Genomic DNA, 12,132 nt, shown 5'->3' on the forward strand with positions numbered 1-12,132 from the left:
CTTGTGAGATCAAACAATCATTATATTACTATTAAGAGATCCAAAAAAATACAAATTCATTTAATAATTCAGCTTTATTTCCTGTAAACCAGGGAGGATAGAAATCAATTTTTATTTTTTTTATTTTTTTTATTTAAAATCTGATTTTTTTAATGTAAATATGATTTTTTTAAAAAAAATAAAATTTATTGTTTTTTTAGTTCTCAAAACTGTAAATTTGTGTCTGCACAAATAACATGCAACATAAACATACAAAGTTGAGAAATCAAGAACAAAAACTTTTGGGATTCAGATAAAGCAAACAATTTTCAGATTTCAGATATAATTCTATTATCAAATTTGCTTCATTCTCTTCCTTTGTATCCTTTGTTGAAGGAGAGCAATGCTCTACTGGGGCATAGCTGAACACATTGGGTGAGACAGTGATGAGCAGCTAGCTCACCTAGTGCATAATTGCATGTGAGCCTACTTATGTATGCTTTTCAACAATGGACACCAAGAGAACAAAGCAAATTAGATGAGATAAATAAATTGGAAAATTGTTAAAAATTGCACGCTCCTTCTGAATCATGAAAGTTTAATTTTGAATTTACTGTCCCTTTAATGTCATTGCTCCCCTACAAATCTATGTACACAGAAGCAACCCATACTAAGTTTCAAGAAGCTCACTGAATAGAAGATGTGTGAGGAGGGAGGGAAAAATATAATGCTATTTTATTAAAATAATACTATTTAAATTATTATTAAGGTAATGGTAATTTTTTTAGTTAAATTAAACAATTTAAATTGCTATTATTAATGAAACCATTATTTTTCTCCTTCCAATAAAGTACAGCTGAAAAGTTGATCAAATATGAATGATAAAGCAGTTAAAGGGACAGTGAACCCAATTTTTTTCTTTCATAATTCAGATAGAGCATGACATTTTAAGCAACTTTCTCATTTACTCCTGTTATCAATGTTTCTTTGTTCTCTTGCTATCTTTATTTTAAAAGCAGGAATGTAAATCTTAGCAGCCAGCCCATTTTAGGTTCAGCACCATGGATAGCCCTTTTCTTTTTGGATGCTTACATTTACCCACCAATAAGCAAGCATAACCCAGGTTCTCAACCAAAAATGGGCCGGCTCCTATGCATCACATTCCTGCTTTTTAAATAAAAATAGCAAGAGAATAAAGAAAAATTGATAATAGGAGTAAATTAGAAAATTGCTTAAAATTGCTGCTCTATCTGAATCATGAAAGAAAAAAAATTGGGTTTAGTGCCCCTTTAAACTGGAGATAGTTTATCTGCCAATAATTTTATTAATTTCAATGATCTATCTATTCACATATGATGATATACAACTAAATCAGTAATGGTCTGAAATAAATGGAAAAAATAATCTGAAAACGTATTATTCTGGCCATGATTTATATTGATTTAAATCGGTCTCCCTGACTAGCGATTTAAATTGTAATGTAAATCAAATCCCCCCCTGCCGTAAACATAGCAAAAACATGAGTAAGAATACTGCTGTTTACTCCACAATAGGTTTTAACCATCACCCTATATCTGTGAACTATTTTATACTGAAACAAAATGAATTCCATCACAGTGTTATTTAACCCCTTTAATGCCGAGCCATTTAATACCTCTTGTGCAGAGCTGCTTTGGAGCTTTTATATGCTACTTAAAAGTAAACAGTACTGGAGGTTTTTTTTCCGTGGAGAACTACACACAAACTATACCATTTCATGTGCAAAATCTATAAACAAAAGTGTGAAAAAGCCATATTTTTATTATTAGAATCTGAATAAACAGAGTTGTAAATTGTAGTGATCTCAAAATAAGGGGTTATCCTCATATAAACAAGGGCATTTGGGTATGTACTGTATATAACTTTGATCTGCACATATGGGCTCAGATGAGCTGCCACTCAAATAAATAAACATTTATTTACTCCAGGGGATCACTTGGGTAATAAAATATATATACTGTATAGGGGTTTTATTTTAAAGATGGCTTCTGGGCGTTACATTTGGGGGTCTGTAGACTATTTTAATAGTGTGTATCTTTTTTATCTTGTTTAAAATTGTGTTGGGTTTTAATACCATCCTTCTCTACCCTGCAGCAGCCAAGCACTTCCATGCGTGGTGAGGTTAATGTCATCCCAGGACACCCCTGATGATGCTGAAGTGTGCAGCCACATCATTAAAAACAGTGTTGTATGTGTGTGTGTGTGTGGGGGGGGTATGCAGAGCGATTGGCTACACAGGATGACTACACAAGGTTGTCATCCACCCTAAACGGGTAAGTTGTAAGGTTTTTAGCTTAGAATATCTGCTTATGTAATGAGAAAGTCTTCTACATTCTTTTAGATTTTCTACAATAATATGATCAGTAAACATAGTCACAGTGCTATGGAATTTGGCAGCATATTACAAACAATAATAATGATGTCACAGGAAAATCTCAGCATCTAACACACCTGAGGGACAGTATACACCAATTTTCATATAACTTCACTACTATAAAGAAGAATATGCACTGATACTGACCTAAAAAACCTTTTAAAAACTCTTACTTAGAAGCTCCCAGTTTAGCATTGTTGATGGGGTTAGGCTGGGACACCCAGTGAAAAAATCAGGAGGAACAGACACCCCCCCTCCTCCACATATAAAAAGACCCATTTAACAAACAGCAGGTCTTGGTTAGGAGTCAGAAAACCAGCATAACTATACGTTGTTGCAGAAACACTCCCAGATGGGCTATATAAATGGATCATCTACAAACATTTATGCAAAGACAAATCTAGTGTACAATGTCACTTTAATGTGTTTTTTCACTTTTCCAATATCTCCCCTTTGTTTAAATAAAATATGACACTATTGCCTTGTATGCACCTATCCTACAGTAATTACGTTTAACTCTGAAAAATGTATATTTTACTTTATAATGTATATGTTCGCAACACACATTAAACAGTTAAGTTTAGTGCTACTGCAAATGAAAGGATTAAAAATAATCTATTTTGGTTTTCCATTTTCAGGCTTCAATAAAATTCAAGTTATGTGTAGGCACCATTAAGAACAAAGAAATACTTTCCGAAATACCACAGTGGTCTCTTTAATAGAGCATTATCCATTAAACAAGCCGGTACAAGTTAATCTTGGGCATAAATATCTACAGTTGTTGTTTCTAATCAGGAATGAGCCAAAGTCTTTATCCGTGCATCTATTTCCACATCACGTTGGATCGAAATGGGTGAATGAATTAATTTGGAAGTTTTCTGGGCAATCTTAGTGACAACAAAACTTTTAATTAAATGAATTAAGTACTTTTGGAGTTATCAAGAGTTGGAAGGGTACTTTTTAAAGGGACACTGAACCCAAATAGTTTCTTTCATGATTCAGATAGAACAGCAATTTTAAGAAACTTTCTAATTTACTCCTATTGTCATTTTTTTCCGTTCTCTTGCTCTCTTTATTTGAAAAAGAAGGCATCTTAGCTAAGGAGCCAGACAATTTTTGGTTCTGATCCTGGACAGCACTTTATTGGTGGCTAAATTTTACCAACAAATCAGCAAGAACAACCCAGGTTGTTCACCAAATATAGTCTGGCTTCTAAACTTGCTTTTCAAATAAAGATACATGTGATAATAGAAGTAAATGAGAAAGTTGCTTAAAATTGCATGCTCTATCTGAATCACAAAAGAAAAAGATTAGGTTCAGTGTCCCTTTAAATGTGAGGAGGTAATTTGGTTTAACTATGTCAGAAAATGCTGCTCCAACCTTTAATAGATTTTGCAAGCAGACAGATTGTATTCTGTTTGGAGTTTGTCCTTGCTAAGTGAAAGACCCCCCCCCCCCCCAGCAGTAATTGATGATGAGACGTAAAGCTTTAAAAGGGACATAAACCCCAATTTTTTTCTTTCATGATTCAGATAGATCACATGATTTTAAATAACTTTCCCATTTACTTCAATGATTACATTTGTTTTGTACTAGATATACTTTGTTGAAAGGGATAGCTAGATAGACTCAGTAGCTGCTGATTAGTGGCTGCACATAAATGCCTCATGTTATTGGCTTACCTAATGCGTTCATCTACTTCCCAGTAGTGCATATCTGCTTCTTCAACAAAGGATGCCAAGGGAATGAAGCAAATTAGATAATAGAAGTATATTGGAATGTTATTTAAAATTATATGATCTATCTGAATAATGAAATAAAATGTTGGCGTTTTATGCCCCTTTAACATTGAATTAGTTCACTCATGCACAATAGAAAAAAGAGAAGAATATAAATTTACACTCAGGAGTGCTCTGTACATTGAAATGAGATTTTAACGGGACGCCCACACTGAAATGAGATTTTAACGGGACGCCCACATATGTCATGCAAAGATGACTATCATCTCTGGACTTCAAACACTAGAGTACTAGTACATATGTCACCTACTTCATGTCTGTGCCAGTCTCAGAAGCACCCGTAAGCCTCCTAGCTGATGCCAAACAACCTCCCAACATTTACCAGGTATCATGGACCAGGAGTCAGGGTAGTGACACAGCACTCTCATTGTCACTGTAAACTCGGTGCACACACACATCAGTCACTATACACTCAGAACCCTTATTGCCACTACACACAACCTAGAAAACTGAATAGCTAAAACGTACATTAATGTCAGGTTTTAAGTTCCTAAATGAAACCTTGAAAAGTATTAATTTCTAAAATTAAACTTCCCTATTGCCATATAATTTCATATTATGATATAATGATATAATACATTCTTTTGTGGGGACGGATTATTACATACACATATAGGTGTGGAAAAAGTTTACCAATGTAGGACAATTTTTAAACATATTATAAAGAAAAAGCCACTTACAACACCCTGGGTAAGATTGGTAACAAAATATATTGACTTTAAGAGTCATATAAAGAAGAACACTAGATTTCAATGGTAACGTATGTATGTATTACAGCACACAAAAGTTGTGTGTGTGTGTGTATATATATATATATATATATATATATATATATATATATATACACACATACACATAAAAACAGGAAACCTTATTGGAGTGCAGTGATCACATTGAGAATAGTGTTTATATCCTGTTAACACTTACTCTGAGCCTATCTTTAGGCAAAGCCACAGCTCCTTGTTTGATGACTTCCAGGACTCGCTCCACTGACAGATCGGTTCCAGCCTGCTCCAACCGTGAGCTAAAGAAGCTAATCACCTACAACAGAAAGTGAGATTGATAAGGATGAGTGTGTGTGCACAAAAGCCTTTACCTGTCATGTCAGCCATGCTTATCCTGGTGAGGCACATAACACATCAGTCAAGTGCCTCACAGAAACAGTTCTACTAAAGACGAAAGTCAAGTATGAACAGTGACGTGCATGATAAGCTGAGTGCAAGTGACTCAAAATCAATTACAATAATTCAGAAAACTGGTAGTAAAATACTAAAGAAACCACCACATGTAGAACAGATAGATTTTTTTAATTTATTAAGCTTACGATTAGCATATTAAGTTACAAATAAGATTAAACTGAGATAAAAAAAAAGAAATTTATGCTTACCTGATTAATTTCTTTCTTTCTTGACACGGTGAGTCCACGGATCATCATCAAATACTGTTGGGAATATCACTCCTGGCCAGCAGGAGGAGGCAAAGCTGTTAAATATCACTCTCCTACCCACAATCCCCCAGTCATTCGACCAAAGGGAAAGGAGAGAAAGGAAGTAACACAAGGTGCAGAGGTGCCTGAGGTTTATATAAAAAGAAACTGTCTGAATACAGGGCAGGCCATGGATTCACCGTGTCAAGAAATAAATAAATTTATCAGGTAAGCATACATTTTGTTTTCTTTCTAATGACACGGTGAGTCCATGGATCATCATCAATTACTGGGAACCAATACCCAAGCCAGAGGACACAGATGATAAGGGAGGGACAAAACATGAACCTAAACAGAAGGCACCACTGCTTGAAGAACCTTTCTCCCAAAAAAAGCCTCATCCGAGGCAAAAGTATCAAATTTATAGAGTTTGGAAAAAGTGTGCAAAGACGACCAAGTTGCAGCCTTGCAAATATGTTCCACAGAAGCTTCATTTTTGAAGGCCCAGGAAGAAGAAACAGCCCTTGTGGAATGAGCTGTGATTTTCTCAGGAGGTTGCTGTCAAAGCAGTCTCATATGCCAAGCGAATAATGCTCTTCAGCCAAAGGGAAAGTGAAGTACCCGTAGCTTTCTGACCCTTGCGTTTCCCAGAAAAGCAAACATATAATGCAGAAGACTTTTTAGAATTGTAAGTGCTCGCACAACATCCAGATTATGCAACAAGCGTTCTTTGTGAGAAAAAGGATTAGGACACAAAGAAGGTACAACGATTTCCTGATTAATATTCTTGACCGAAACAACCTTGGGCAGGAAACCAAATTTAGTACGCAGAACCACCTTATCAGAGTGAAATATAAGATAAGGTGAACTCTCTGCTTTCACACTGTAAAGCAGAGAGTTCAGAAACTCTCCGAGCAGAGGAAATAGCAACAAGAAACAAAACTTTCCAAGATAACATCTTAATATGTAAAGAATGCATAGGCTCAAACTGAGCCTGTTGTAAAACTTTAAGAACAAGGTTAAGACTCCATGGTGGATTAACAGGTTTAAACACAGGTCAAATTTTAACCAAGGCCTGACAAAACGATCTAGAACATCCGCCAAGCGCTTATGTAACAAAATAGACAATGCCAAAATCTGACCCTTTAGAGTACTTGCCGACAAACCCTTCTCCAGACAATCCTGGAGAAAGGACAAAATCCTAGGAATCCTTACTCTACTCCAAGAGTATTCTTTGGATTCACACCAATACAAGTATTAACGCCAGTTCTTATGGTAAATCCTGCGAGTCACAGGCTTTCGAGCCTGAATCAAGGTCTCAATGACCGACTCTGAAAATCCACGCTTAGATAAAACTAAGCGTTCAATCTCCAAGCAGTCAGCTTCAGAGAAAACAAGATTTGGATGAAGGAAGGGACCCTGAAGTAGAAGGTCCTTCCTAAGAAGCAGTCACCAAAGTGGAAAGGATGACATTTCCACTAGGTCTGCATACCAAATCCTGCAAAGGCCACGCTGGGTTTTGAGAATTACAGATGCCTTCTCCTGCTTGATTCGAGCAATGACTTTTGGAAGGAGAGCGAACGGAGGAAACAGGTGTGCTAGACTGAAGTTCCAAGGAACTGCCAGAGCATCAATAAGAAATGCCTGCGGATCTCTTGACCTCGAGCCATATCTCTGAAGTTTGGCATTCTGATGAGAAGCCATGAGATCCAACTGTGGCTGCCGCCACTTGAGATAGAAAACACATCCGAATGAAGTTCCCACTCCCCGGGATGAAAAATCTGTCTGCTCAGAAAATCCGCTTCCTAATTGTCCACTCTTGGGATGTGGATCACAGAAAGATAGCAGTTGTGGGTCTCCGCCCACTGAATAGTTCGGGCCACCTCTGTCATGGCCAAGGAACTCTGAGTCCCCCCCTGGTGGTTGATGTAGGCCACCGAGGTTATGCTGTCCGACTGGAATCTGATAAACCGGGCTAAGGCTAACTGAGACCAGGCCAGAAGAGCATTGAAGATTGGTCTCAGCTCCGAGATGTTTATGGGCAGGACTGACTCCTCCTGGGTCCATAAGCCCCGAGCCTTCAATGAGACCCTTACTGCTCCCCAACCTAGAAGGCTGGCATCCATGGTCACAATCACCCAGGAGGGTCTGCAGAAGCAAGTACCCTGGGAGAGATGATCCTGAGAAAGCCACCACGGAAGAGAGTCTGATATTGATCTACACGCGGAGACATGTCCGTATTGTCCCCGATCCATTGTCTGACCATGCATAACTGCAGAGGTCTGAGATGGAACCAAGCAAACGGACTGATGTCCATGGAAGCCACCCGCAGACCGATTACCTCAATACATTGAGCCACTGACGGCCGTGGAGAGGACTGAAGGGCAAGACAAGAGTTGAAAATCTTTCTTTTTTTGACCTCCGTCAGAAAAATCTTCATTAACTGGGAGTCTATTATGGTCCTCAAAAATACGACCCTTGTAGCTGGAACCAGATAACTTTTTTCCCGATTTACCTTCCATCTGTGGGATCGAAGAAACAACAACAAGATCTCCATATGAGATTATGCTTGTTGAAAAGATGGTGCCTGAACCAGAATGTTGTCCAGATAAGGTGCCACTGCAATGCCCCGAGATCGAAGCTCAGATAAAAGAGCCCCCAGAACCTTTGAAAAAATTCTGGGAGCTGTGGCAAGGCCGAATGGAAGGGCCACGAACTGGAAATGATTGTCCAAAAAGGCGAATCTCAAGGGAAGAATGGACCAAGGGAAGAATGGAGCGTATAGTCTCAATTATGAAGGATGACACTCTGAAAAACTTGTTTAAACATTTTAGATCTAGAATTGGTCAAAAAGTTCCCTCCTTTTTGGGAACTAAGAACAGATTTGAGTAAAATCCCAGACCCCTTTCCTAAAAGGGAACTGGAACTATTACCCCCAGGGTGGCAAGGTCCTTGACACAATGTAAGAACGCCTCTCTTTTTATCTGGTCTACAGATAATCTGGAGAAGAGAAACCTGCCTCTGGGAGGAAAAGATTTGAAGTCTATTTTGTATCCCTGGGAGACAATGTCCACCACCCAGGGATCCGGTACATCTCTTATCCAAGCCTGGGAAAAAAGAGAGAGTCTGCCCCGGATCAGGTGCCAACCCTTCATGCTGAGTTGGAATCAGCTGAAGGCTTTTTAGATTGGTTTCCCTTATTCCAGGACTGGTTGGGCTTTCAGGAAGGCTTGGAGTGATCTTGCTTGGAGGAAGACTTGCCTTTAAAGTTACGAAAGGAACGAAAATTACTCCGATGTCCCTTCTGCTTATTCTTTTTATCTTGAGGAAGAAAAGAATCCTTCCCTCCAGTAATATCTGAGATAATTTTCGCCAAACCAGGTACAAACAAGGTCTTACCCTTGTAAGGAATAGCCATGAGCTTAGATTTAGAGGAAATATCTGCAGACCAGGACTTCAACCACAAGGCCCTGCGAGCTAGGACCGCAAAACCAGAAATTTTGGCTCCCAGTTTAATAACCTGTAAGGAAGCATCTGTAATGAAGGAATTGGCTAACTTGAGAGCCTTTATCCTGTCCTGGATCTCATCAAGAGGGGTATCCATCTGAAGAGATTCAGACAAAATGCATCAAACCAGTAAGCCGCAGCGCTGGTAACAGTGGCGATATACAATGCAGGTTGCCATTGTAGACCCTGGTGGACATACATCTTTTTTAGTAGAGCCTCCAATTTTTTATCCATTGGATCTTTAAAAGAACAACTATCCTCTATGGAAATAGTAGTCCTCTTGGCCAATGTGGAGATCGCTCCTTCTACCTTAGGAACCGTCTGCCACGACTCCTTAATAGAATCCGCTATGGGAAACATCTTCTTAAAAATAGGAGATGGAGAAAAGGGAATACCAGGTCTTTCCCATTCTCGAGCAATAATCTCTGCAGCATGGTCAGGAACCGGAAAAACCTCCACCGCGGAGGGAACATCAAAGTATTTGTTCAATTTACTAGACTTTTAAGGATTGACTACAATAGTTGTGTCGGAGTCGTCCAAAGTAGCCAAAACCTCCTTAAGTAATAAGCAAAGGTGTTCTAGCTTAAATCTGAAGGATACCACTTCAGCATCAGAAGAAGGAATTACATTATCTGAGTCTGAGATTTCCCCCTAAGATGCTACCAACATGTCTGAAGGGACACTCTGGATAGCTAGAACTTGATCAGAAACCTTACTAACTGTTTCCTTAAATTTCCTTTTACGCCTTCCCTGCAACATGGGGAAAGGTGACAAGGCGTCAGATACCGTAAGGGATATCTGGGAAGCAATGTCTTGTAGAGAAAATCCTACAGAATTGCAAGAGAAAACACAGGGTACTGTATGTGGAGACTGAAAAAGTTGGGACACTTGAGGAGAAAGGTGCGGCATATCTGCAACAGGAGACACATGAACAGCATTTGCCTGGGATAATGGTGGCTCACGGTCAAATATTTTATCTCTATAACTTAAGGTTCTCTCAATCCATAAAGGAACAAAAGGGAACTGGGGGTTCCACCTGAGCATTAAAACATAACTGATAAGCCTGGGATAATAGTTTGAAAAGCCTCTTGATCCATCTTATGTAATAAATGAGGATAAAGTGTAAAAAGTCTTTATTTGAAAATAAAACAACATAATTTATGCAAGAACCTACCTGATAAATTAATTTCTTTCATATTGGCAAGAGTCCATGAGCTAGTGACATATGGGATATACAATCCTACCAGGAGGGGCAAAGTTCCCCAAACCTCAAAATGCCTATAAATACACCCCTCACCACACCCACAATTCAGTTTAATGAATAGCCAAGTAGTGGGGTGATAAAGAAAGGAGCAAAAAAGCATCAACAAAGGAATTTGGAAATAACAGAATTTATGTTTACCTGATAAATTACTTTCTCCAACGGTGTGTCCGGTCCACGGCGTCATCCTTACTTGTGGGATATTCTCTTCCCCAACAGGAAATGGCAAAGAGCCCAGCAAAGCTGGTCACATGATCCCTCCTAGGCTCCGCCTTCCCCAGTCATTCGACCGACGTAAAGGAGGAATATTTGCATAGGAGAAATCATATGATACCGTGGTGACTGTAGTTAAAGAAAATAAATCATCAGACCTGATTAAAAAACCAGGGCGGGCCGTGGACCGGACACAACGTTGGAGAAAGTAATTTATCAGGTAAACATAAATTCTGTTTTCTCCAACATAGGTGTGTCCGGTCCACGGCGTCATCCTTACTTGTGGGAACCAATACCAAAGCTTTAGGACACGGATGATGGGAGGGAGCAAATCAGGTCACCTAGATGGAAGGCACCACGGTTTGCAAAACCTTTCTCCCAAAAATAGCCTCAGAAGAAGCAAAAGTATCAAATTTGTAAAAGTTGGTAAAAGTGTGCAGTGAAGACCAAGTCGCTGCCTTACATATCTGATCAACAGAAGCCTCATTCTTAAAGGCCCATGTGGAAGCCACGGCCCTAGTGCAATGAGCTGTGATTCGTTCAGGAGGCTGCCGTCCGGCAGTCTCATAAGCCAATCTGATGATGCTTTTAAGCCAAAAAGATAGAGAGGTAGAAGTTGCTTTTTGACCTCTCCTTTTACCAGAATAAACAACAAACAAGGAAGATGTTTGTCTGAAATCCTTTGTAGCATCTAAATAGAATTTTAGAGCATGGACAACGTCCAAATTGTGTAACAAACGTTCCTTCTATGAAACTAGATTCGGACACAAAGAAGGTACAACTATCTCCTGGTTAATATTTTTGTTGGAAACAACCTTCGGAAGAAAACCAGGCTCAGTACGTAAAACCACCTTATCTGCATGGACCAGATAGGGCGGAGAACACTGCAGAGCAGATAACTCAGAAACTCTTCTAGCGGAAGAAATTGCAACCTAAAACAAAACTTTCCAAGATAATAACTTAATATCTACGGAATGTAAGGGTTCAAACGGAACCCCTTGAAGAACTGAAAGAACTAGAGTAAGACTCCAGGGAAGAGTCAAAGGTCTGTAAACAGGCTTGATTCTAACCAGAGCCTGAACAAACGCTTAAACGTCTGGCACAGCTGCCAGCCTTTTGTGAAGTAAAACAGATAAAGCAGAGATCTGTCCCTTCAGAGAACTCGCAGAAAATCCTTTCTCCAAACCTTCTTGTAGAAAGGAAAGAATCTTAGGAATTTTTATCTTGTTCCATGGGAATCCTTTAGATTCACACCAACAGATATATTTTTTCCATATATTATGGTAAATTTTTCTAGTTACAGGCTTTCTAGCCTGAATAAGAGTATCTATTACAGAATCTGAAAACCCACGCTTTGATAAAATCAAGCGTTCAAACTCCAAACAGTCAGTTGGAGGAAAACCAGATTCGGATGTTCGAATGGACCCTGAATAAGAAGGTCCTGTCTAAAAGGTAGCTTCCATGGTGGAGCCGATGACACATTCACCAGGTCTGCATACCAAGTCCTGCGTGGCCACACAGGAACTATCAAGGT

General features: G+C 39.0%; 1 protein-coding gene across 2 annotated transcripts in view; it reads right to left on the minus strand.

The window, feature by feature from the left end:
* DYM (dymeclin) overlaps positions 1-12,132 on the minus strand; it is a 1,389,654-nt gene that overhangs the window by 156,605 nt on the left and 1,220,917 nt on the right. For both annotated transcript variants that reach the window (XM_053701098.1, XM_053701099.1), the window contains one exon: positions 5,119-5,232. In XM_053701098.1, coding sequence (XP_053557073.1) covers positions 5,119-5,232 — 114 coding nt within the window. The remainder of the gene's footprint in view (positions 1-5,118; positions 5,233-12,132) is intronic.

Source organism: Bombina bombina, chromosome 2 (assembly GCF_027579735.1).
Source record: "Bombina bombina isolate aBomBom1 chromosome 2, aBomBom1.pri, whole genome shotgun sequence".
NCBI classification, from domain to species: domain Eukaryota; kingdom Metazoa; phylum Chordata; class Amphibia; order Anura; family Bombinatoridae; genus Bombina; species Bombina bombina.